This window comes from Nerophis ophidion, linkage group LG14, assembly GCF_033978795.1.
Source record: "Nerophis ophidion isolate RoL-2023_Sa linkage group LG14, RoL_Noph_v1.0, whole genome shotgun sequence".
Lineage (NCBI taxonomy): Eukaryota > Metazoa > Chordata > Actinopteri > Syngnathiformes > Syngnathidae > Nerophis > Nerophis ophidion.
This window is the reverse complement of record NC_084624.1, coordinates 28,830,620-28,858,430: the sequence shown is the minus strand read 5'-3', so window position 1 is coordinate 28,858,430 and position 27,811 is coordinate 28,830,620. Positions and strand designations below refer to the sequence as shown.

Sequence of the window (27,811 nt, the reverse complement as noted above, 5' to 3'; positions counted from 1 at the left end):
CACAGTCACTAAAAGTTTCTCCTTCCTCAGGACTATTTAGTGCTGCTGCCCCAGGACTACTATGAAGCGTCTCTGCTTCAAGTAAACATCACAGAACCTTGCACTTACATATCCACCGCACCGAGGAACAAGAAGTGATTTGAACTTATTATATATTGGAAGGGTTTCTTTGTTGTTGTTGTTAAGCTGCTTGTCGTGTCTTTTAGCTGTCTGTTGTACAAGCATGTAGCCATGGATGCGTTCAGCTCTGCTTCGGGCTCATATGGAAGTCTCTTGAGCCAGAGAGGCCGTAAGAGGAGGCAGACTTTAGTGCGGCGTCCCACTCCAGACCATCCTGAGATGACCTCTCTGCATGGGAGACAGGTGAAGTAACTGTTATACTCTATGCACAATCCATCCATCCATCCATTTTCTACCGCTTATTCCCTTTTGGGGTCGCGGGGGGCGCTGGCGCCTATCTCAGCTACAATCGGGCGGAAGGCGGGATACACCCTGGACAAGTCGCCATCTCATCGCAGACAATCCAATCCACTTATGTCATTTTAACATTTGGATTCATGGAACTTTGCAACAAATATGCCACCATTTCTTTGCCTTAATTACCACTTAAACTTTATTGAAGGAGCACATGTCTTACGGTTTATACCACATTGGAGACACTTCAGTGTCCAGTTAGACACACAAACATAATAGCAAATTGGTTCTTTATTTCAGTCCCAGCAGCAGCTCAGTCTGCGTGTGCCCCACCCTGGACCTCATGCTCTTGTCATGGAGTATGCTAGCGAGGTGGACACTCTCCAGAACGTCAACATCCTGGTAAATCCCCAGCACGGTGGACAGATGCGAGCCAGAGCCAACGTCTACAGCTGTGCCTACAGGTATGTTCTGCTTTGTAAAAACTCATGCATTTGTATTGTTCATTAAACCTAATTTTATGAACTGTTTTTGTATTGCAAATTAAGTTGATTTATTTTTAAGATTTGTATGATCAAAATCTTTTTTTAACATTAATTTTACAAAGCTTTCTTGAATCTTAGCTTAAATACAAAATCCAAAACCAGTGAAGTTGGCACATAGTGTACAGTAAATCGTAAAAAAAACAGAATACATTGATTTGCAAATTATTTTCAACCTACATTCTATTGAATGGACTGCAAAGACAAGATACTTAACTTTCGAACTGGTAAACTTTGTTATTTTTTGCAAATATTAGCTCATTTGGAATTTGATTCCTGCTACATGTTTAAAAAAACTGGCACAAGTGGGAAGAAAGACTGAGAAAGTTGAGGAATGCTCATCAAACAATTATTTGGAACATCCCACAGTTGAACAGGCTAATTGGGAACAGGTGGGTGCCATGATTGGGTATAAAAGCAGCTTACATTTAATGCTCAGTCATTCACAATTAAGGATGGGGCGAGGGTCACCGCTTAGTGAACAAATGCGTGAGCAAATTGTTGAGCAGTTTAAGAACAACATTTCTCAACGAGCTATTGCAAGGAATTTAGGTATTTAACCATCTACGGTCCACAATATCATCAAAAGTTTCAGAGAATCTGGAGAAATCACTGCACGTAAGCAGCAATGCCCGTGACATTTGATCTCTTAGGCGGTGCTGCATCAAAAAGCGACATCAGTGTGTAAAGGATATCACCGCATGGGTTCAGGATCACTTCAGAAAACAACTGTCAGTAACTACAGTTTATCGCTGTAAGTGCATGTTAAAACTCTTCTATGCAAAGCGAAAGCCATTTATCAAAACACCCACAAACGCCGCTGGCTTCGCTGGGCCCGAGCTCATCAGATGGACTGATGCAAATTGGGGAAAAGTGTTCTGTAGTCTGACGGGTCCACATTTCAAATTGTTTTTGGAAACTGTGGACGTTGTGTCGGGGCAGCACGGTGGAACAGGGGTGAGTGCATGTGCCTCACAATACAAAGGTCCTGAGTTCAATCCCGGGCTCGGGATCTTCTGTGTGGAGTTTGCATGTTCTCCCGGTGACTGCGAGGGTTCCCTCGGGGTACTCCGGCTTCCTCCCACCTCCAAAAAAAAAAACTATGCACCTGGAGATAGGTTGATTGGCAAAACTAAATTGGCCCTAGTGTGAGAATGTGAATGTTGTTTGTCTATCTGTGTTGGCCCTGCGATGATGTGGCGACTTGTCCAGGGTTTACCCCGCTTACCGCCCCAATGCAGCTGAGATAGGCTCCAGCACACCCCGCAACTCCAAAAGGGACAAGCGGTAGAAAATGGATGGATTGATGAATGGATGGACGTTGTGTCTTACGGACTTAAGAGGAAAAGAACCATCCAGACTGTTATAGGCACAAAGTTCAAAAGCCAGTATCTGTGATGATATGGGAGTGCATTACTACCCAAAGCATGGGTAAACTACAAATCTGTGAAGGCACCATTAATGCTGAAAAGTAAATGCAGAGTTTGGAGCAACATAAGTTGCCATCCAAACAACAACTATATCAGCTAGACAATGCCAAGCCACATTCTGCACGTGTTGCAACAGCATGGCTTTGTAGTAATAGAGTCCGGGTATTAGACTGGCCTGCCTGTAGTCCAAACCTGTCCCCCATTGAAAATGTGTGGCGCAATTTGAAGCCTAAAATACGACAACAGAGACCCCGGACTGTTGAACAACTTAAGCTGTACATCAAGCAAGAATGGTAAAGAGTTTCACCTGAAAAGCTTAGAAAAATGGTCTCCTCAGTTCCCAAACGTTTACTGAGTGTTGTTAAAAGGAAAGGCCATGTAACACAGTGGTAAAAATACCCTTCTGCCAACTTTTTTGCAATGTGTTGCTGTCATTAAATTCTAAGGTGATAATTATTTGCAAAAAAAAATTTAGTTTCTCAGTTCGAACATTAAATATCTTATCTTTGCAGTCTATTCAACTGAATATAGTTTGAAAAAGATTCGCAAATCATTGTATTCGGTTTTTATTTACCATTTACACAACGTGCCAACTTCATTGGTTTTGGGTTTTGTATTTCAAGGTTTTCGATTTTTAAATTGCCACTTCTTCTTCCGATTTTGCTTACGCCACATATTACATTTACTTATAAATGTTTTTCTTTTCCTCAGTGCACAATTAATTGGCAATGTGAGTCATGCAAACACAGCATTGTCTTTCTCCTCCAGCTTTTTGTGTCGGAGTGTGGCGGTGGACAGCATGAATCAGGTGGCCGTGTTTCACCTTACCCACAGAACAGAACTTCTCCTGCAGACGTCATCCGCCTCTTTCCTGCTGGTGAGACACATTTTGTCTCCGTTTAGGCGTCATTGCTAAGTCCATGCTGTTGTTGTTTTCCACAGCACAAAGTGTACGCCTTGCCTGCAAAGGAGTTCTCCATGGAGTACTTGGAGGCCAAGGTGCTGTGCATCTCCTCTCACGGTCGCTTCACCGAAGACAGGTAATCACTGTCAAACAATGACTTCAATAAAGCAGATGCATCTGTTTTCCAGGTGTGGTATTATCCAGGTTTACCAGAGACTAAACTTAAACGTTCAAACTGTTCTTTACATCATTACATTGTCAGTGCGCAGTGTTGTCATTTACAATACCAGTACAGTGAAAAGTTCACATTAGGTTTGCAATACATTTTTACTTTGAATGCAATCCATCCATTTTCTACCGCTTATTCCCTTTGGGGTCGCGGGGGGCGCTGGTGCCTATCTCAGCTACAATCCGGCGGAAGGCGGGGTACACCCTGGACAAGTCGCCACCTCATCGCAGGGCCAACACAGATAGACAGACAACATTCACACTCACATTCACACACTAGGGCCAATTTAGTGTTGCCAATCAACCTATCCCCAGGTGCATGTCTTTGGAAGTGGGAGGAAGCCGGAGTACCCGGAGGGAACCCACGCAGTCACGGGGAGGACATGCAAACTCCATACAGAAAGATCCCGAGCATGGGATTGGACCCTGACTACTCAGGACCTTCGTATTGTAAGGCAGACGCACTAACCCCTCTGCCACCGTGAAGCCCACTTACTTTAAATGACTTGAAAATAATTTGTAGGCCTTTTAGAGAAGCATTGTCATTTTGAATTACTCTGTGTAAAGAGTTCTGCTTTTGTTGGTGGTAATATTTTTTAAAAGACAATAGTACCTCAACCTACTAGCTTCATTTGTTCTGTGACAAAAGTCTGGACTCAAAACACTTGTATTTCAAAAAAAATTCTCCCATTGAAATGAATTGAAATCAATTTGGTGCTTACCCCCAAAAACGGCATAATTTTAACAGGTAACATGCCTTTTAAAATGTAAAACTAACTATTAGACTATAAATATTGTACACAAAATTAAAGTAGCATGTAGTTCAAACAACTACAATAGATTTTTGTAAGTAGTTCAACGTCAGCTCGGTTGGTACAGTGGCAGTGCCAGCAACTTGAGGGTTTCGGGTTCGATACCTGCTTCCGCCATCCTAATCACTGCCGTTGTGTCTTTGGGCAAGATACTTTACCCACCTGCTCCCAGTGCCATCCACACTGGTTTAAATGTAACTATGTAAAGCGCTTTGAGTCACTAGAGAAAAGCACTATATAAATATAATTCACTTCATTTCACTATATTTTACAGCATTTACCCTGGTGAGTGGAATTCTGTGGCATCTCCATTCACCTGCCTGTACGTCAAACCCCCCCTTTAGTAGCCTTTCCATTTTTTAATGGCTAAACATATGCCATTTATGTATTATTTTAACATCCTGGGCTGACGTTAGACTCATTCTTCTTCAGTTTGGTGCAGACAAACAGTGATATGCTGAAATTGCTTGCCAGGTTGGCAAGATGTTTTGTCATATTTTTAAAGGTTTATTTTATTATTATTATTATTATTATTATTATTATTATTATTATATTATATATTATTATTGAATTATCAATCAATCACCATTTATTCATAAAGCCCTTGATCACAAGTGCCTCAAAGATCTTCAGAAACCACAACAACATCCCCTGAGCTCAGAAAACAAAGTTATGTCCATTTCTAGCTAAAAGCTAATGCTAACCAGATGTTTTGATCGGATCTCACAGGTTCACTCCCCGTGACATTGGCTATGCCAAGTAATGACGAAGATGCTTGTGACTCCAATGTTTGCCACCATACTTGTATTATTGTGGTTGTATTTTATTTTATTTAAGATTAATATATTTGTTTAGATATGTGCCTGTTTCATGTTTCCAGTCAGCATTGTGTTCTGAGGCACTTTGACAGTCCTTGGCCAGGCTGGGTGTTGCACGCGGCACGCGACGGGAAGCTAAACACGGCTCGCCAACAGGGTGAGGACACGGACTGGCGGCAGAGACGACAGTCAGGCTCGTTCTCTGATGTTCACCTTCACAGTGACAAGATCCTGCTCAAATACCCTCAGGTATTGATCGATTAATCATCACCTTCGTTTTAGGAAAGTTGTGTCGTAGTGACCGCTCTTTTATGTCCCTGCAGACAGAGATAAGTTTCACTCCTAAGGTGCCACTCCCTGGAAGATATGTGCTTCTTGTGCACTACCACCAGCCAGAGCATGTCTCTTACCCTGTGGAGGTCCGAGTGGATGCTGGGTATAGCTGGAAGGGTAAGTGGAGAATACCATATTTTTCGGACTGTAATGCACACTTAAAATCCTTTCATTTTCTCAAAAATCGACAGTGCACCTTATAACACGGTGCGCCTAATGTACGGAATAATTTTGGTTGTGCTTACCGACCTCAAAGCTATTTTACGTGGTACATGGTGAAATAAGTGTGACCAATAGATGACAGTCAGACATAAGAGATACGTGTAGACTGCAATATCACTCAAGTAAACAACACCAAAATTGTATATGTTCCATTGAAAGTATAGAACATTACACACGGCGCTCAAAAATCTATCAACATGTCTTAGTACGACTTTGGTAAGCTATGAAGCCGGACCGCTTGATGGATTGTACTGCGCTTAAACATACGAGTATTATTATGGTGTGTGTATAATATAAGACATATTATCTGGCGTTTTGTTCCCAATGTTATGCAAAAGCAACCTTTCTTACCTTCTGGTACCTGCTGATCTGTATTTGGGATCTGCATAAATCCTGAAAATAGTCGATAAGCTTCTTCTTTTTGTCTATGTTCTTATTATGGGACATTCATCCCCTGCTGTTGCCAGGCTTGTTGTCAGCTAGCCATTGGCGCACTAGTTGTCAGCTAGCAATTGGTGCACTAGTTGTCAGCTTGCGATTAGCACACTAGTTATCAGCTAACGATTGGTGTGCAACTTGTCAGCTCACAATTGCCGCCCTAGGTTCCAGCTATTGCTTAGCGTGATACTTTTCAGTTGGTGATGAGCGCACTAGTTGCCAGCTACCAATTAGCACAATACTGTTATTATATGAATATCGTTAGCATCCATCCAACCCATCCATTTTCTAACGCTTGTCCCTTTTGGGGTCACGGGGGGTGCTGGAGCCTATCTCAGCTGCATTCGTGCGGAAGGTTGTGTACACCCTGGACAAGTCGCCACCTCATCACAGGGCCAACACAGAAAGACAGACAACATTCACACTCACATTCACACACTTGGGCCAATTTTAGTGTTGATGTTAGTGTTAATCAACCTATCCCCAGTTGCATGTTTTTTGAGGTGGAAGGAAGCCGGAGTACTAGCATTGCAAAATAACAATATACCTTTAGGACTATTTTAATCTAAACAAAACAATCATAATTTCACTCAAGATGTATAATTATGGGATCCCTGCTCCTTTTCTTCAGCATCTGGGGGTCCTTTACCTGGAAAACGTTGAATAACCCTCCTTTAGATCATAACAGATGTTTGGCTTTTTTGCAGGTTCCATAAATGCGTCGTTCTGCCCCTCATTGTTAGGCTGCAGAGAGGTGCTTGCCGCTGACGGGCGCACAGTCTTCGACTTTATCCAGCAGTCGTGGCAGCTGCCGACAATCTCTGTGGTCATTCCTCCTCGCAAGACCCTCATTCTGGTCAGTGGTTTATTTAGATGGATGGATAAGAACAGAAGTCCATTCATATGAAAATAGTTGTGAGCCACCCTTCATTTTAAAATTTTAAGTTTGAAATTAAAAAGCAAATGTTTAAACGGATGTATAGTTTTTTTGTTGTTTTTTTTCTGACCTTTTTTTTCTCCTACTTGTGTACAAGTTTTGCGCACGGTTACATGGCCTTTTGTTGTTAGGCAGAGTTGATAAGGTTGAAGATATCTGCCCCTTAGACCAATAGGCTGCACCTGTTAAGCTGTTTAAACGACAAACTAACAAAGGAAATTACTATTAAAAAAAAAAAAGCACTATAATAATTTCGATACACTTCACGGGGAACTGCACTTTTTTTGGAATTTGCCTATTTTTCACATTCATCATGAAAGACATGATGACGGATGGATTTTTTAAAAAATGCATTCTAAATATAAAACAAAAGTAAATAAAGGTCTGCTTACAGCAGAGCCAATGGGAGCTCTTCTATTCCACCCATAAAATCCGATAAATAACCATTCAAAAAGCACCAACAACACTTAATTTACATTCTGTGATTTGAATATTAACAAAGTATCCATGATATTGTTATTCTAAGCGCTAACACAGACCAACTATTTATAGCGGTGCCGTGATCACTTCCGTGTGTCCCTATGTTTACATCATTGAGTGGTCTGCTACTTCCTTGCTTCCCTGCTCCCTGTAAGTTTATTCTATATCATAACTGATGCATATCTCATGGACATGAGACATCTTGGTGGGTAATCCGAGAAGTTGGGATACATTCACAGCCAATTTAGGAACTGAAACTGGCGAGGATGACATGAAAAGCTTTTGTTCCGCCCCCGGACTCCCCCCCGTTTCTTTGCAAGGATTATGAGAAATTCTTCATCTAAATGGAATATATGAGCATCCTAGCAGTCGGCATCCTAATGACAGCAGACCTAATACAGTAAAATATGTTTTGTTATGTCTGCTGGCTCCCATAAAGTCTACAGTGAGTAATAATCAGTGATAGACAAAAAAATGCAAACGTGATGCGTTTTTAAAATTAATGTGTCGCGTGCTTAAAATGATCAAAAATGTGCTAGTTAGAACATGACATATATACTAACATCAGTATATAAAACCTTAATGGAGGTGTTTGGATGTTTTTTTAGGGGCTCTATAGGGCTCCATTACAAGCGGACTTTTGATCCAAATTATTACATTTTGGAATGCATTTAAGAAAAAAAAAATCCATCCATCATCATGTCTTTCATATAACTTGTGAGCACAAGGCAAAAATCCCAAAAAAGTACAATTCCCCTTTAAGTACGCATGCTATTTGCACGATCAAGTGTAATGCATTGGTTTTCTTCTGATTTCTTCTGCCTTACTGTCTTTTCTTACCATGTATAGGATCATATCTTCCTGGTTCCTGAGAGTCGTTACACCCCTGACCTCCTAAGACAGAAAACGCTGGATAAATCTGTGCTTTTCATAGAGCAGTGCAAAGGAGAAGGCTTTGATTTAAAGTAGGTGTTAAGTAAAATTCACTCTAGATATTTTAATCAGTATGGGCATTAGGTACTTTTTAGTTGTAGTGCTAATCAGTGAGCTTTAACAAGGCTGCAGAAAACACAAGTTTATGTAACTAGTGTCCTCTAGTGGTGATATTAAATATGTCTTTTGGTTCTCTTCAGTCCAAGAACATCTTCACAGTTCTGCAGAGACGCAGCACGCTCCCTAGTGGCACTTTACAACGATGGAGCTCTGCCTTGCAACTGCGACCGCTCCGGCTCCACGGGAGGCTCCTGCGACCCAGCTGGAGGACAATGTCCCTGCCGGCCGCACGTCATTGGGCAGAGGTGCACCAAGTGTGCCACGGGGTACTACGGATTCCCCTACTGCAGACGTGAGTGAATATTGCCACTAGTTCACGTACCATCCCTCAATTTTTCTACCGCTTGTCCCTTACCAGCGCAAGGCAGTGTACATCCTGAACACAGTTATAACATGAAATGCCAAATTAAACTTTTTTTGTCTCTCCACAGCGTGCGAGTGTGGCCGCAGGTTATGTGACGAGGTGACGGGTCGCTGCGTGTGCCCGCCTCAGACAGTAAGGCCGGCCTGCGAAGTGTGTCAGAACCGGACTTTTAGTTATCATCCTCTGTTGGGCTGCGAGGGCTGTGGCTGCTCCCAGAACGGCGTCCAGGCTGGAGCAGGGCTCGACTGCGACCGTGTCACTGGACAGTGCAGGTGAACAGGAAGTGAAGCCCCTACACTTTTTACATTATAACAGATCTTTACTATATGGTGGATTACTGTACGGCAGTCCTCCTTTAAGGTGGGTGTCGCCAACCCAAAATGTTGAAAGAGCCATATTGAATCAAAAATACACAAAAATAAATCTGTCTGCAGCCCAAAAAAAATGTAAGTCTTATGTATGTGTTATAATGAAGGCAACACATGATGAAAGTGTCTATATTAGCTATATTAGCCTACTATCAAAAACTGACGCAAATCTTCATTGACAGAAATGTTGTATTTAAATTTTTATTCTACACATTTTTTCAAAATTGGAAATCCTAGTAAAATGGAGGCTTCTCACAGGATTTGATAACTTTTGGAAATGACTGGCTCAGAAAGGCCAAAGGTGTAGATGTCTGTGTCCAAATTTAAGGAAATTACAGGCTGTTTTCTTCTAATGGATTTATTACAATCTTTGCAAGCTTTGTAACGTTTGCTGTGGTCTGGAACAACTTGGCACACAAACAACTATGAGAAATGCAGCCAACATTACATACAGATCATCATGTGTCATGAGACATGCAAATATAAATTAAATACACAGAGGACATAAGTAAAGGAAATTAAATTAGCTCTAATATACCTACTAATGAGGCATAATGATGCAATAAATACATACAGCTAGCTTAAATAGCATGTTAGCATCAATGAGCTTGCAGTCATGGATTGACCAAATATGCCTGATAAGCACTACAGCAAATCAATACAATCAACAAAGTTCACCTTTGTGCATTCACGCACAGCATAAAACGTTTGGTGGACAAAGAAGGAGTGGTATAAAACACGTCTTTCTGTGGCAGTGTTGGAGAAAGTTGTACATATAAACAAACTACGATGAAATTAGTAGGACAAAACAGTGCTTGACAAATACTCTCATCAGTGAAGCATGTATAACAAACAGTGGGATTTCTAACAATCAGGAAGGTTTGTGTCATGTTTGTTCTCCTACAAAAAATATATTAAAACAAAAAATTCATTTTTTTTCTTCATCTTTTTCCATTTTCACACATCTCTGAAAGAGGTCCAGGGAGCCACTAGGTTGGCGCTAAAGGGCCGCATGCGGCTCCAGAGCCGCGGGTTGCTGACAGCCGCTCTACGGGGAGGCCTCCATCTAGACTTGAAAGTGCTTCTCAATTATTTTCTGTTATGCCCCCCCAGGAAGAAGAAAACATATTGCATCCACCCACTATCCCCTATAACCATATATGGTATCATTTATCTATAAAGTTGTAATAAATACACCTCTGCATAAGACTATCCTTATTAACATTGAATAAGAAAAAAAGAAATACAGATGAACTTACAAAAAAATAATACCTTTATAAACATTGTTTTTTAGTCTGTAACTGAAAAGATTTGCAATAAGTGCTATAATTTGCCTGGAAAAAAAAAAAAAAAAAAAAAATCTATATTTTTACTATAAACATTTTTTGATTGACCTGAACCATTTGATACGTAAAACTATGCATCCATTAATTTTCTACTGCTTGTCTCTCTCGGTGTCACGGGTGGGCTGGAGCCTATCGGCTGCTCAATAAATAATAATACATTCTAATAGATTGGCAACATTAACTCAGGAGCACAATAAATGAAAGACTTTAACCTATGACACAAAAATGAATACAACAAATTGTGTTAATTTTTTTAAATCAAAATGAGGAAGTCAAAATTAATGGAGACCATGAGCACTTTTTGTAGTGCACAGCTTTTCTAACCAGGGTTTGAAGCATGATACTAATAAAGCATGTTCCCTGGGGTCACACGCACCCCTGCTAGCATCACTCCACGCCTCCCATAGGGGCCCGCCCCACTATTGGAGAAAAACTGCTCAAGAGGACAAATTGTGTCCACGCCCCCACTGAAATAAAGTACTATTGATAAATATTGACGTATCCACTGTATGAGTAGCTGCATGCATCACCTGGTTATCAACCTAGATTCATTAAACAACACTTTAAAATAACTTCTCAGTTAGTTTATTATGTTCTGTGTATGCTGTGTGTAGCTGCAAGCTCAAGATTGGTGGACGTCAGTGTGATCGATGTGCTGTGGGCTATCACCGCTTTCCCGAATGTGTGCCTTGTGACTGCGAACAAGGCGGTGTCAAGCATGATGTGTGTCACCCTGACACGGGGAAGTGTCTCTGTAAGGTACGTATCCAATTTGCTCTACATTTTTTTTTAAATCTTACCAAAACAGTAAATTGTATTTGTGGTGTTCTCTATTGGTTGCCATCTAAATGCTTTAGAAGATATGCTAGCACTCATGTAACACAGATATCCTCAAAGTTGTATAATCATTACACAAATATTGAGGTACTTATGGCCAATTAGTGGTCAAGTATTTTTGCTTGATGGCGGCCATGTTTTCCTGTAAAGGTGCATAGCAAATTTGCTTGGGACTCAGCTAAACATCCTAATTTACATCAGGTCTTTTGCAGAGCACATTGAGCTGCAATTAATCAGTCAATCCGACTTATGAAATTTAATAGCAGCGTCACCATGTGGTGTATTTTTCACAAAAATAATAGCACAAACCACACTCTGAGGCAGGCCTGGGCAATTATTTTGACTCGGGGGGCCAACTTTAGAGAAAAAAATGTGTTTGGGGGCCTGTATGTCTATCTATGTATACATAAATATATATATCCATTCATTCATTTTCTACTGCTTATTCCCTTTGGGGTCGCTGGTGCCTATCTCAGCTACAATCGGGTGGAAGGCAGTGTACACCCTGGACGGGTGGCCACCTCATCCCAAATATATATATATAGATATATATATATATATATATATATATATATATATATACAAACCCCGTTTCCATATGAGTTGGGAAATTGTGTTAGATGTAAATATAAACGGAATACAATGATTTGCAAATCATTTTCAACCCATATTCAGTTCAATATGCTACAAAGACAATATATTTGATGTTCAAACTGATAAACATTTTTTTTTTGCATATAATCATTAACTTTAGAATTTGATGCCAGCAACACGTGACAAAGAAGTTGGGAATGGTGGCAATAAATACTGATAACATTGAGGAATGCTCATCAAACACTTATTTGGAAAATCTCACAGGTGTGCAGGCTGATTGGGAACAGGTGGGTGCCATGATTGGGTGTAAAAACAGCTTCCCAAAAAATGCTTAGTCTTTCACAGGAAAGGATGAGGCGAGGTACTCCCTTTTGTCCACAACTGCGTCAGCAAATAGTCAAACAGTTTAAGAACAACGTTTCTCAAAGTGCAATTGCAAGAAATTTAGGGGTTTCAACATCAATGGTCCATAATATCATCAAAATGTTCAGAGCATCTGGAGAAATCCCTCCACGCAAGCGGCATGGCCGGAAACCAACATTGAATGACCGGGACCTTCAATCCCTCAGACGGCACTGTATCAAAGACCGACATCAATCTCTGAAGGATATCACCACATGGGCTCAGGAACACTTCAAAAAACCACTGTCATTAAATACAGTTCATCGCTACATCTGTAAGTGCAAGTTAAAGCTCTACTATGAAAAGCGAAAGACATTTATCGACAACATCCAGAAACGCCGCCGGCTTCTCTGGGCCCGAGATCATCTAAGATCGACTGATGCAAAGTGGAAAAGTGTTCTGTGGTCTGACGAGTCCACATTTCAAATTGTTTTTGGTAATATTCAACATCGTGTCATCCAGACCAAAGGGGAAGCGAACCATCCAGACTGTTATCGACGCAAAGTTCAAAAGCCAGCATCTGTGATGGTATGGGTAACTTAAACATCTGTGAAGGCACCATTAATGCTGAAAGGTACATACTGGTTTTGGAACAACATATGCTGCCATTTGAGCGCCGTCTTTTTCATGGACGCCCGGTGCTTATTTCAGCACTTGTTACAACAGCGTGGCTTCGTAAAAAAAAGTGTGCAGGTACTTTCCCGGCCCACCTGCAGTCCAGACCTGTCTCCCATCGAAAATGTGTGGCGCATTATGAAGCGTAAAATACGACAGCAGAGACCCCGGACTGTTGAAAGACTGAAGCTCTACATAAAACAAGAATGACAAAGAATTCCACTTTCAAAGCTTCAACAATTAGTTTCCTCAGTTCCCAAACATTTATTGAGTGTTGTTAAAAGAAAAGGTGATGTAACACAGTGGGGAACATGCCCTTTCCCAACTACTTTGGTACGTGTTGCGGCCATGAAATTCTAAGTTAATTATTATTTGCCAAAAATAAATAAAGTTTATGAGTTTGAACATCAAATATCTTAACTTTGTAGTGCATTCAGTTTAATATGGGTTGAAAAGGATTTGCAAATCATTTAAATTCGTTTATATTTACATCCAACACAATTTCCCAACTCATATGGAAACGGGGTTTGTATATATGTATATATATATATATATATATATGGGCTTCACGGTGGCAGAGGGGTTAGTGCGTCTGCCTCACAATACGAAGGTCCTGCAGTCCTGGGTTCAAATCCAGGCTCGGGATCTTTCTGTGTGGAGTTTGCATGTTCTCCCCGTGAATGCGTGGGTTTCCTCCGGGTACTCCGGCTTCCTCCCACTTCCAAAGACATGCACCTGGGGATAGGTTGATTGGAAACACTAAAAATTGGCCCTAGTGTGTGAATGTGAGTGTGAATGTTGTCTGTCTATCTGTGTTGGCCCTGCGATGAGGTGGCGACTTGTCCAGGGTGTACCCTGCCTTCCGCCCGATTGTAGCTGAGATAGGCGCCAGCGCCCCCCACGACCCCGAAAGGGAATAAGCGGTAGAAAATGGATGGATGGATGGATATATATATATATATATATATATATATATATATATATATATATATATATATATATATATATATACACACGTACAGTGGGGTAAAAAAAGTATTTAGTCAGCCACCGATTGTGCAAGTTCTCCCACTTAAAATGATGACCGAGGTCTGTAATTATCATCATAGGTACACTTCAACTGTGAGAGACAGAATGTGATAAAAAAAAATCCAGGAATTCACAATGTAGAAATTTTAAAGAATTTATTTGTAAATTATGGTGGAAAATAAGTATTTGGTCAACCATTCAAAACTCTCACTGATGGAAGGAGGTTTTGCCTCAAGATCTCACGATACATGGCCCCATTCATTCTTTCCTTAACACGGAACAATCGTCCTGTCCCCTTAGCAGAAAAACAGCCCCAAAGCATGATGTTTCCACCCCCATGCTTCACAGTAGGTGTGGTGTTCCTGGGATGCAACTCAGTATTCTTCTTCCTCCAAACACGACAAGTTGAGTTTATACCAAAAAGTTCTATTTTGGTTTCATCTGACCACATGACATTCTCCCAATCCTCTGCTGTATCATCAATGTATCCATTTTGGTATAAACTCAACTCGTCGTGTTTGGAGGAAGAAGAATACTGAGTTGCATCCCAAGAACACCATACCTACTGAGAAGCATGGGGGTGGACACATCATGCTTTGAGGCTGTTTTTCTGCTAAAGGGACAGGACAACTGATCCTTGTTAAGGAAAGAATGAATGGGGCCATGTATCGTGAGATTTTGAGCCAAAACCTCCTGCCAATCATTCCTACAATCTGATTACCTGGATTTTTTGTTATCACATTCTGTCTCTCACAGTTGAAGTGTACCTATAATGAAAATTACAGACCTCTGTCATCATTTTAAGTGGGAGAACTTGCACAATCGGTGGGTGACTAAATACTTTTTTGCCCCACTGTATACATATATATATACATACACAAACAAATGTATACATATATAGACATATACACACATATGTATACAAAAACATATATATATACATACATCCACACATATGTATACATACACACACACATACTTATACATATATATGTATCTATGTAAGCTGTGAAAATCTGCTGTACAGTATGTGTGCTCGGGTCCTATTTTTAGGAACACTAATACAAAACCTCACAATGATGTCTAATTGAAAGCTAAAAACGTAATGGAATGATATTTTTTTTTACTGAGTGAGACACCCAGAGTGTACATGAAAATAAAGAATGTGGGATATACAATATTGACTGAACAATAAAACACGGAATATTGACAACATATGAACGTCACCACCCCTCTCAATCGACATATTTTACAATCAAGCGAAACGCAACAAAAATGCAACAAACACAGCGAAATATGAACGCGAAGGTTAAAAACCCCCACCTACAATCTAATGTATCTAATGTATCACTAAGCTTTAAAACTTTGTTGTAAAAATTTCCTTCCGTGTCTGTGCCTGACACCCGCATTTCAGGCTGGCCGCTCTGGAAACATTCTGTGGAAGCGCACACCACCCACACTGCTTGGTGCCTCGTTTGAGCTGCTGTGTCTTAGATGACCATCGCAACTAATTAGATGACCTTAGTGACTAGTACCGTATTTTTCGGAGTATAAGTCGCTCCGGAGTATAAGTCGCACCTGCCGAAAATGCATAGCAAAGAAGGAAAATAACATAAATAAGTCGCACCGGAGTATAAGTCGCATTTTTTGAGGAAATGTATTTGATAAAACCCAACATCAAGAATAGACATTTGAAAGGCAATTTAAAATAAATAATCGTGAACAACAGGCTGAATAAGTGTATATTATATGACGCATAAATAACCAACGGAGAAGGTGCCTGGTTTGTTAACGTAACATATTATGGTAAGAGTCATTCAAAAAACTATAACATATAGAACACTCCTAATCGCTAAATCCCATGAAATCTTATACGTCTAGTATCTTACGTGAATCAGCTAAATAATATTATTTGATATTTTACAGTAATTAAGTCGTTCTTGAGTATAAGTCGCACCCCTGGCCAAACTATGAAAAAAACTGCGACTTATAGTCGGAAAAATACGGTATATCATGCAAAAGTGCAGATTCCAACCATTGAAATACTTTGTATAGTTCAAGACTTACGGTCATTTGAAAACATTACTGCACATCGTATCTTAAATATCTAAAAAACTATATATTTGGGAATGTGCGGCGGGCCAGATTGAAAAATTTAACGGGCCGCATGTGGCCCCCGGGCCTAAGTTGCCTGAGTTTGCTCTGAGTGTACATGTTTTGGCAAATTTTCCATCCTCTGGTGTTCAGTGGTTAAATAGAAAAGTAATACTATATTTCGTCCTAATTGTTTCCCATGACTCTTCAGTTAGGTATTTGGTATTATTTTTCCAGGGAATAAATTTGGAGACATCCATTGACTACAAACTTCAAGCAGTCATTGATAATTTTCTAAATACTACTGAGCCCCATAAAATGTATGTAAAATGTCTGTGATTTCATTACTTTTTTGAAATCTTAAATTGCAGCTGTAAGTCTAGATTGCAATTGAATGTGAATTGTTTTATTTTAAATTTTATGTGTGTTGTATAAACTATCATCGTTCACATCATACAGTATAACAAGTTTGTATAAACAATACAATAACATCAATTCATAAAAAGTTTTAATACTTAGTCCAGGCTTTGTGCCACGCTTTTTACCTTCTCTCATCACTCATGTGTAGAAAAATGTCGCCGGCATCAGGTGTGATACATGTCGGGACGACTCCTTTTATTTCGACCCGTCCAACCCTAATGGATGCACCAGCTGCTTCTGCTTTGGCGCCACCAACCAGTGTCAAAGTTCCAGCAAACGCAGGGGGAAGGTTGGTTACGTGTCTGTAAATATCACTGTTTCTCATTTTTCATGTGATGATTTTTGCAGTCTAGTCTTAAACTAGAGGGTAACTTATTTTTAAAATGTACATTCAAAATATATATTTATCTGCTTTTAGTTCGTGGACATGCGCGGCTGGAGGTTGGAAAGTAATGACCACAAAGAGATCCAGTCCGTATTAAACACGGCCAGTAACACGGTGGTAGTGGACATCCAGGAGCTTCCTCCTTCAGTTCAAGCGTTACACTGGGTGGCACCTTCCTCATACCAAGGAGACAGGGTGAGTCCATGCTGGTACTTACTGGTATTCCCATCAAGTACACACACACTGATAATTAATTGGCCTTTTGCTGCAGCATCATTTCCATAACTTATACAATGTTTACATCTCGAAAAAAGATATTTAGGTGTTTTTCTTCAAGCTCTAAAGCTAATGTTTACTCTGTATTTTCTTTTATTTTCTCTTCTTTTCTTTTCATTTTATTGTACTTTTTGATTTGACTTAAGTTGAGTTTGGGTTTATTTGTAACATGCATGCATACAACATGATACACCACAATTTCCAGTTTCTTTATTCAACATGTTGGAAAAGGAATAGGAAGAAGCAGAGCTTATTTAACCCTACGCCTTTTCCTTTACATAGCAGGTGCTAAAACTTTTGTTCACTTCCTGTTTTCAATTCATTCACAATATACTCCATAAATAATAACATTAAAAATAAAGAAATAATAATTAGTGAAGTAAGTTAAATTTCATATGGTGAGATAAATAGGATTATGTAGAACAGGAGTCCCCAAACTAAGGGCCAGCGTCCAAAATGCAGCCTGCAGGAAGTACCAAGTTAAAAAAAAATATATATATATATATATTTTTTTTTAATTAATTTTTTTTTAAATCTGGCCTTTCTAATCCATTTTCTACCGCTTGCTACTCTCGGTGTCTCCTAGCCGCTCAGGAGTATGCCGCAGTGTCGGGCGAGCGCGCGGCATGTGCACGCTCTTTTAGTCAATTAATGCCTGAGTAATATACACACATATATATATATATATATATATATATCAGGGCTGCGAATCTTTGGGTGTCCTACGATTCGATTCAATATCGATTCTTGGGGTCGCGATTCGATAATATATCGATTTTTTTTGATTCAATGCGATTCCCGATTCAAAAACGATATTTTTATGATTCAAAACAATTCTGTATTCATTCAATACATAGGATTTCAGCAGGATCTACCCCAGTCTGCTGACATGCTAGCAGAGTAGTAGATGTTTTTTTTTAAAGCTTTTATAATTGTAAAGGACAATGTTTTTTCAACTGATTGCAATAATGTAAATTAGGTTTGGTTTTGGAATTGGATTGCATTGTTATGGTATTGCTGTGTAGTGGTTTGTTGGATTGATTAAAAAAAAATAATAATAATAAATAAACAAAAATATTTTTTTTTAAATGAGAATCGATTCTGAATCGCACAACTTATTCGATTCGATTTTTGCCCACATCCCTTATATATATATATATATATATATATATATATATATATATATATATATATATATATATATATATATGTGTGTATATATATATATATGTGTATATATACACATATATATATATATATATACACATATATATATATGTGTATATATATATATATATATGTGTATATATATATATATATATATATATATATGTGTATATATATATATACACATATATATGTGTATATATATATATGTGTATATATATATATACACATATATATGTGTATATATATATATGTGTATATATATATATATATATAAATTGTTTTAACCCAATGTGGCCCCCGAGTCAAAAAGTTTGGGGACCCCTGATCTGGAAAATTAATGAATGGTTTGAATAATAAATGTTCTTTTTCTTTGTACTTTGTAAACACTTAAAGTTTGAAGAGTTTCTTGAAGTGGATTATTTTAGTACATTGTTTGATTTCTTTGCGTAATCCATTTTTTAATCCATCCTTTATTTTATGTTATTTTACTTTGAAAAATATACTTTGCTTGACCTCATTTCTTCGAGCTTTTAGTTAAGCTTTGTGTTATTTGTATCGTGTTATATGTATTGTGTATGTACTAATTAGTTGATTAAAAATACAACTCATTTGAGATAATTACATTAAACAATTACAGTTCATACTGTATATATTATACATACATATTATATATTCCATTTAATACATTAGCAGCTCCTTTTTGTCTCAGTTATCTGAAACACATTAGCACTGCAGCGGCGGTGGAGATTCTTTGGCCAGACGGTGATTTTACTGCTTGGTGTGTTATGTATACTGTGTATTAACACATTTTTCAGCACATTGTAACACCTTCTGCTTTTAATGTAGCTTGTCTCTTCTCCCTGTTTTTTAATTACTTGCATGCAATATTTCAAGCTGGTATCCTATCAAACTTAAGCGCTGAAAAGAAAACACATTGAGTTTAATATAAAAATCTAAATTTTCTCACTGCCTAGTAAATATGTTTGTATTCGTACGTCACTTGCAATCAACTTCAAACTTCAAAATCAGTTGAAATTAGAAAAATAATTTATAAAACATGTTTCTGATTTTCTTCCCAGGTGTCATCTTATGGTGGATTCCTCACCTACCAGGCAAAATCATTTGGTATTCCCAGTGAGGGAATGACCCCCATGGACAGGACACCTGATGTCCTGCTGACTGTATGCATTTATGTCGACATTCTTCAGTGTTGTTTAAAAAAATATAATTGCTGTTCTAAATGTGTCCACTAAATGTCACAATAATGATTATTTGTATCTATGTAAATGTAGCTACATATGTAAAAAAACAAAAAAAAAAACACCAAATGAGCTAACATCCTGTAATTTGATTTTGATATTATTTTTTTTTATCATTATAGATAGAAAATTAACATCAACTGATGAAGTGATGAACAATATGACATAGTCTATTCAGAAAGTATAATTAACAGCAAATAAAGGTAGAATACTATTAACCGCAACTTGTAAGTGTAAAAAAACCCCCAACAACATTAAGATTTGTACATTTTCAGAATGTGCTTTTTCTATTTTTAAACAAAGAAAACAATCTGAAGTTTTTTTTATTTTTAACTTACGGTGCCTTGATTTTACCAGTCCGGCCCACTTGGGAGTAGATTTTTCTCCATGTGGCCTCTGATCTAAAACTAGTTTGACACCCCTGATGTAAATAGTCATGAAAATAAAGAAAACCCAATGAATGAGAAAGTGTGTCCAAACTTCTGGCCTGTACTGTATAATATTTAGATATATCTTCCTTTCTACCCCATCCTGCAGGGTAGGGACATGACACTGATCCATTTAGCTCCTCAAGTCCAGCTGCCAGATCGACTGTATCAAGGCAGAGTCCAGCTAGTGGAGGTATACCTAGAGCCAGGTGTCCCAATACTTGCGATCACATTTTTATACAAACCCCGTTTCCATATGAGTTGGGAAATTGTGTTAGATGTAAATACAATAGGAATACAATGATTTGCAAATCTTTTCAACCCATATTCAATTGAATGCACTACAAAGACAACATATCTGATGTTCAAACTCATAAACTTTATTTATTTTTGGAAATAATAATTAACTTAGAATTTCATGGCTGCAACACGTGCCAAAGTAGTTGGGAAAGAGCATGTTTACCACTGTGTTACATCACCTTTTCTTTTAACAACACTCAATAAACGTTTGGGAACTGAGGAAACTAATTGTTGAAGCTTTGAAAGTGGAATTCTTTCCCATTCTTGTTTTATGTAGAGCAGGGGCGCTCACACTTTTTCTGCAGGTGAGCTACTTTTCAATTGAGCAAGTCGAGGAGATCTACCTCAATCCTATTTATAATTTATATTTATTTATTTATGAAAGAGACATTTTTGTTAACAAGTTAATGGTGTTTAATGATAATACAAGCATGTTTAACACACATAGATTCCTTTCTTACATGAAGACAAGAATATAAGTTGGTGTATTTGATTCTGATGACTTGCATTGATTGGAATTAGACAGTGGTGCTGATAACGTCCGCATTTTCAAATGGAAGAAAAAAAAAGTCCTCCTTTCTGTCCAATACCACATGAAAGTGGTTGGATTTGGCATCTCATTTGTCCAACTTGCATACTCGTTTTTAAACACTTTTTATGAGAGTAGCATATGTGTGTGGCCCTTTAATGTCTGGCAGCAGGTGAGTGACGTCAGTGAGAGTGCGGGTGGGCAAGCAAGTGAGAAAGCGGTCGCTGAGGGCGGGGGAGAAATACATTGGCATCAAATTCCGTAGCTTGCTAGCTTGTGCACGCTAGCTTTCTGAGACTCCTATTTTGTTAGCACAGGCAGGATGAAACACGTCTTTTATGGTGAAGACAGGAACTGTGCAGTCGGTCTTTAGAGTTTTGACAGTAGGTACGGAGTCTCTAGAAATAAAATGTGTTTCTCTGCGTCCGCCCTGTTAGTGATTTTTTTCTTAAATATGAGCTCGCAGTAGCCAGCGTCATCTCACAAGATCCTCGGGTGCCGAGAATGTCAAACAACTGACGAAAGTGAAGTCTTGGTATGATTGATGATTGCTCATTTTTATGTATATTTTTTAATGCCTGGCTTGAGATCGACTGACACAACCTCCGAGATCGACCAGTCGATCGCGATCGACGTAATGCCCACCCCTGAGGTAGAGCTTCTGTCGTTCAACAGTCCGGAGTCTCCTCTGTCGTATTTTACGCTTCATAATGCGGCACACATTTTCGATGTGAGACATGTCTGGACTGCAGGCGGGCCAGGAAAATACCCGCACTCTTTTTTTACGAAGCCACGCTGTTGTAACACGTGCTGAATGTGGCTTGGCATTGTCTTGCTGAAATAAGCAGGGGCGTCCAAGAAAAAGATGGCACTTAAATGGCAGCATATGTTGTTCCAAAACCTGTATGTACCTTTCAGCATTAATGGTGCCTTCACAGATGTGTAAGTTACCCATGCCTTGGGCACTAATACACCCCCATACCATCACAGATGGTGGCTTTTGAACTTTGTGTCGATAACAGTCTGGATGGTTTGTTTCCTCTCTGGTCCGGATGACACAATGTCGAATATTTCCCAAAAAAATTTGAAATGTGGACTCGTCAGACCACAGAACACTTTTCCACTTTGCATCAGTCCATGTTTGATGATCTCAGGCCCAGAGGAGCTGGCGACGTTTCTGGATGTTGTTGATGAATGGCTTTCGCTTTGCATAGTAGAGCTTTAACTTGCACTTACAGATGTAGCGACAAACTGTGGTTTTCGGAAGTGTTCCTGAGCCCATGTGGTGACATCCTCCAGTTTTTGATACAGTGCCGTCTGAGGGACCGAAGGTGACGGTCATTCAATGTTGGTTTCCGGCCATTCCGCTTACGTGGAATGATTTCTCCAGATTATCTGAACCTTTGGATGATATTATGGACCATTGATGTTGAAATCCCTAAATTTCTTGCAATTGCACTTTGAGAAACGTTGTTCTTAAACTGTTTGACTATTTGCTCACGCAGTTGTGGACAAAGCGGTGTACCTCGCCCCATCCTTTCTTGTGAAAGACTGAGCATTTTTTGGGTAGCTGTTTTTATACTCAATCATGGCACCCAATTAGCCTGCACACCTGTGGGATGTTCCAAATAAGTAATGAGCATTTCTCAACTTTATCACTATTTATTGCCACCTTTCCCAACTTCTTTGTCACGTGTTGCTGGCATTAAATTCTAAAGTTAATGATTATTTACAAAAAAAAAATGTTTATCAGTTTGAACATCAAATATGTTGTATTTGTAGCATATTCAACTGAATATGGGTTGAAAATGATTTGCAAATCATTTTCAACTGAATATGGGTTGTAAATGATTTGCAAATCATTGTATTCCGTTTATATTTACATCTAACACAATTCCCAAACTAATATGGAAACGGGGTTTGTATATGTACTATTCATTTACCTTCCTCCAATGGTTTTGTCATCTGCAGAAAAACTGGCGCCATGCTGGTACTAACAGGCCCGTGTCCAGAGAACAACTTATGATCGTCCTGGCTGGTTTGGTGCGTCTTAGGATCCGAGCCTTGTACTTCACTCAAAGCCAACGACTCAGTCTGGGCGAGGTGGGCATGGAGGAGGCCACCAACACGGGGACGGGCGGTCTTGGGAACACAGTGGAGGTCTGTGCCTGCCCTCCTCAGTTCACCGGAGACTCCTGTCAGGTGAGCGACGAGAAGCGGTTCTTTATGCAGTTAAGGTACACTCCAACGTTTGGAGACACTTTTTAATTTGATTGAATGAGAAAGAGTCTGCAAACTTTTGACAGGTACATTACGGTAATAGTTTACCACCTACAACTATTATGATTTTTTCCATGCAGTGACCGCTTAAAAATACTCTGTTCCAGAGTCAACATTGTTAACATGACAAACTCATGCAAGTAATGAATTAACCTAACCAGTAATATCAGAATGCAGAAATAATAATACACTTTAGATCAAGGGTCTCAAACACACAGCCCACCGGGCCAATTGCGGCCCGCGAGACGTTATTTTGCGGCCCGCACCATGATGTGAGAATTTATTGCTGGTGCGTCCCGCAAGTCTTATATAAACGGCGCTTTTCAGCGTCAAACCTGTATACCCTCGATTTTTCTGGGAGACTCCCAATTTTCAGTCCCCCTCCAGGGGTTATCATTCTCCCGAATTACACCCAAACAACAATATTGGGGTGGAACCGTGGAGGCACTGCCTTTACTGTCCTCTATAACCTGTACTAACAGCGTGCCAGTCCAGCCACATATTGTATTTGGCTCCTTTTGACGCAGTAAGTGACTGCAAGACATAGTTGATCAACAGCCACACAGGTCACACTGAGGGTGGCCGTATAAACAACTTTATTACTGTTACAAATATGTGCCACACTGTGAACCCACACCAAACAAGAATGACAAACACATTTTGGGAGAACATCCGCACCGTAAAACAACATAAACACAATAGAACAAATACCCAGAATCCCATGCAGCCCTAACTCTTTCGGGCTACAATATACCCCTCCTCCCCCCACCCCTAATGTAGCCCGGGAGAGTTAGGGCTGCATTAGATTCTGGGTATTTGTTCTGTTGTGTTTATGTTGTGTTACGGTGCGGATGTTCTCCCAAAATGTGTTTGTCAATTTTTTTTTAGTGTGGGTTAATAGTGTGGCACATATTTGTAACAGTGATAAAGTTGTTTATACGGCCACCCTCTGTGTGACTGTTGATCAAGTATGTCTTGCAGTCACTTCCGTGGGTCTGCAGTAGCCTCGTACAACATGTGACTGGGCCGGCACACTTTGTATGGTGGAAAAGCGGACAAGACAGCAGGTTGTAGAGAACGCTAAAGACAGTGCCATTACGGCATGCCCTTAATTTTGTTGTCCGGGTGAAAACCGTGAGAATGATTGCCCAGGGAGATTGTCGGAAGGAGCACTGATATTCGGGTGTTTCCTGGAAATATCGCGAGAGTTGGCAAGTATGTTGCTAAGGCGGGAAAACCATTCAAAGAAGGTGAATTCATTAAAAAGTGCATGTTAGATTTTTTTAAAGAAATCTTTTCTTGCGGCCCAGCCTCACTCAGTTTCTGCATCCAGTGGCCCCCAGGTAAATTGAGTTTGAGACCCCTGCTTTAGATGTACCTTAAATGAATAACAACAAGGGTCTAATACAAAAGATGCATTTCATACATCTTGATCGTATTCCGAATGTGTAAAAAGAAGCGAGCCACTACAGGGAATGCACTTTTTTGGGGAATTTTGCCTATCATTCACAATCCCTATGTAAGGCCAGAACACATGTTTTTTTTCTTTTTTGTGTGTTCTAACTTGTAATATATGGCTAGTAGTAGACCACTAACAAATCAGGTAATGGGGATTCAATCTATTCCGCCTAAAAGCGCTCTAAAAACATCCAAAAACCTCCAACAACGTTTTATATGCACACTGTATGTATCCGGTATATGTAATGTAGTAACAGGCACATTAATAACAACATGTAATGTAACCATAATTTGGTCCTTTTAAGCATTACGTCAGCGCATAGATTTCACATCGCATCACGTTCGCAATTCTCTTAGCAACTATAACTACAACTACTTATCATGGCATACTTCATAAAAGACAATACTGTGTTACGATCTGAAACTTTTGAAGATATTACGGACCATAGATGGTGAAATCCCTAAATTCCTTGCAATAGTTCGTTGAGAAATGTTGTTCTTAAACGGCTAACAATTTGTTCACTCATTTGTTGACGAAGTGGTGACCCTGGCCCCATCCTTGTTTGTGAATGACTGAGCATTTCATGGAAGCTGCTTTTATACCCAATCATGGCACCCACCTGTTCCCAATTAGCCTGTTCTCCTGTGGGATTTTCCAAATAAGTGTTTCATGAGCATTCTTCAACTTTATCATTCTTTTTGCCACTTGTGCCAGCTTTTTTGAAACATGTTGCAGGCATCAAATTCCAAATGAGCTAATATTAGCAAAAAATAACGTTTACCAGTTCGAACTTTAATTATTTTGTCTTTGCAGTCTATTCAATTGAATATAGGTGGAAAAGGATTGGCAAAACCTTGTCTTCTGTTTTTATTTACGATTTACACAACCTGCCAACTTCACTGGTTTTGGGTTTTGTACATCCAAATGTTTTTTATTTTTCCATATTTCTTTTACTATTGTGCATTGTGAAAATGCAGGAACACCTCAAATCCAAAAAGTTCTTCAGTTGAACCAAGTGAGTGTCTTTGAGTGAAAAAGCTGTATCATCTTCGGGGACCTCGTCTTCGTTCTTTTAGTTTGTCTCGACATGCCCGGACTCAACATCGCACCTATTTTCTCCGGAGGCTAAATTCATCAGCCGAGGAGACTTGGGCGGAATGTGTGTACTGCTGGAAAACAACCATTTGGGAAGTTACGCTGCCAAACTTCCATAGCCCCAGGCTAGAATGGGCACAATCATGCAGATATAATATTAGTGATAATAAAGCTGGTATTACTTTCATAGTTACGGCTCATAGATACCAGACTGTGAAGATTCATGGTCCATCTGCTAAGGGAAAAGTGAGGGAATTTGCTTCTAAAATCCATTTATATACACACATTCCATCCAGCTTGTGTTTGTTTTCCGTTATCATACATTCCTTTAATTTGAAAACCTTAAAGGAAGTTTAGTCTACAGGCGGGGTCTTGCGTGGGGAAACCTTACCTTACCTAAGTGTTACTCATTAAGTGTGATTGTGTATGCCCTCAGTCACCACACTACAAGTGTGCGTCTGAGCGAGTTACTGTCTAAAAGTCCAGCAGACACACCCACGTGAGTGTTTGCACGCTGTGATTCAAGTGTGACTCTGTGTCTGACACTCCCGGTTGTCCTAAACACGATTGCACGTACAATTTTCACAATCACAACAGTAGTAACTACTGTAGGTTCGTCATCACAACAGCAACAAATTCCCCTTTTCGCTGCCACTCCTGAAACTCTTCAAACAAAAGGCAAGGTATTTTTATTTATATAATGCTTTTTGTATGTGCTTGACGCGATTATAAAGCTCAACATTTCAAAGCATTTAGAAACATAGACTATTAAAAAACAAAGTACAGAACACAAATGCAAATAATGGATTACAACTGTTTTTTTTAAAATGCTTCAAAGGAGCTCAATCATGAGCATAAGAAAAAAGAGTTTTCAGCCTGGATTTAAAAACATTCACAAATTGGCCTGATTTAACGTCTATTGGCAGTTTATTACATTTGTGTAAAATTAAATGTTGCTTCCCCATGTTTGGTTTGAACTCACTATCTTATAGGAATAATATCCAATTAGCATTTCATAGATGTATTATGAACCTAAAGCATTGAGTGATTTATTGAGCAGTAGCAGAACTTTAAAGTCTATTCTAAAGCTGACTGTAATCAGGTGTAAAGTCTTTGGAGCTGTAGTAATATGCTCTGACCTCCTTGTTGTAGTCAATATATAAGCTGTTTAAGGGCCTAATAAGGAAGTGCTGTCAGAAAAACAATACAATTTACCATAGATAAAAGCATGGATTAGCTTTACCTGATCTGCTTGGGACTTGAGACCTTTTCTTTGGATATGTTCTTCAGCTGGTAAAATCCTGTTTTAGTTATTGATTTGATATTACTGCTAAAAGTCAGATCTGAGTTTATCAGAAGGCTCCCGGTTTTTACTAACAGCGACCCTCTATTATCCATCCATTTTCTACCGCTTATTCCCTTTCGGGGTCGCGGGGGGCGCTGGCGCCTATCTCAGCTACAATCGGGCGGAAGGCGGGGTACACCCTGGACAAGTCGCCACCTCATCGCAAGGCCAACACAGATAGACAGACAACATTCACACTCACATTCACACACTAGGGCCAATTTAGTGTTGCCAATCAACCTATACCCAAGTGCATGTCTTTGGATGTGGGAGGAAGCCGGAGTACCCGCATTCACGAGGAGAACATGCAAACTCCACACAGAAAGATCCCGAGCCTGGATTTGAACCCAGGACTGCAGGACCTTCGTATTGTGAGGCAGACGCACTAACCCCTCTGCCACCGTGAAGCCACCCTCTATTATGTACTACCAAAAACAATTACCTCAGTTTTGCTGTGGTTTATTGAAGAAATATTTGGTTCATCCATTTATTAATTTGTTCCGAACAGTAACACAACATGTCTATTGGATTGTATTCATCTGGTGTCACTAATAGATGTAAGCATGTGTCATGTGCATTGTTGTCTTTGACTATGAGTGTCAACA

General features: G+C 39.5%; 1 protein-coding gene across 4 annotated transcripts in view; it reads left to right on the top strand.

Annotated features, from left to right (window-relative positions):
* LOC133568414 (laminin subunit alpha-3-like) overlaps window positions 1-27,811 on the top strand; it is a 183,812-nt gene that overhangs the window by 97,048 nt on the left and 58,953 nt on the right. For 3 of the 4 annotated variants that reach the window (XM_061920317.1, XM_061920319.1, XM_061920320.1), the window contains 17 exons: window positions 31-134; window positions 207-363; window positions 715-878; window positions 3,155-3,263; window positions 3,329-3,426; window positions 5,211-5,397; window positions 5,472-5,598; window positions 6,849-6,997; window positions 8,408-8,523; window positions 8,692-8,903; window positions 9,043-9,247; window positions 11,304-11,448; window positions 16,829-16,984; window positions 17,099-17,260; window positions 19,591-19,692; window positions 20,308-20,391; window positions 22,999-23,229. In XM_061920317.1, the coding sequence (XP_061776301.1) occupies window positions 31-134; window positions 207-363; window positions 715-878; window positions 3,155-3,263; window positions 3,329-3,426; window positions 5,211-5,397; window positions 5,472-5,598; window positions 6,849-6,997; window positions 8,408-8,523; window positions 8,692-8,903; window positions 9,043-9,247; window positions 11,304-11,448; window positions 16,829-16,984; window positions 17,099-17,260; window positions 19,591-19,692; window positions 20,308-20,391; window positions 22,999-23,229 (2,508 nt within the window). The remainder of the gene's footprint in view (window positions 1-30; window positions 135-206; window positions 364-714; window positions 879-3,154; window positions 3,264-3,328; window positions 3,427-5,210; window positions 5,398-5,471; window positions 5,599-6,848; window positions 6,998-8,407; window positions 8,524-8,691; window positions 8,904-9,042; window positions 9,248-11,303; window positions 11,449-16,828; window positions 16,985-17,098; window positions 17,261-19,590; window positions 19,693-20,307; window positions 20,392-22,998; window positions 23,230-27,811) is intronic. The other variant, XM_061920318.1, reaches the window with a different exon arrangement.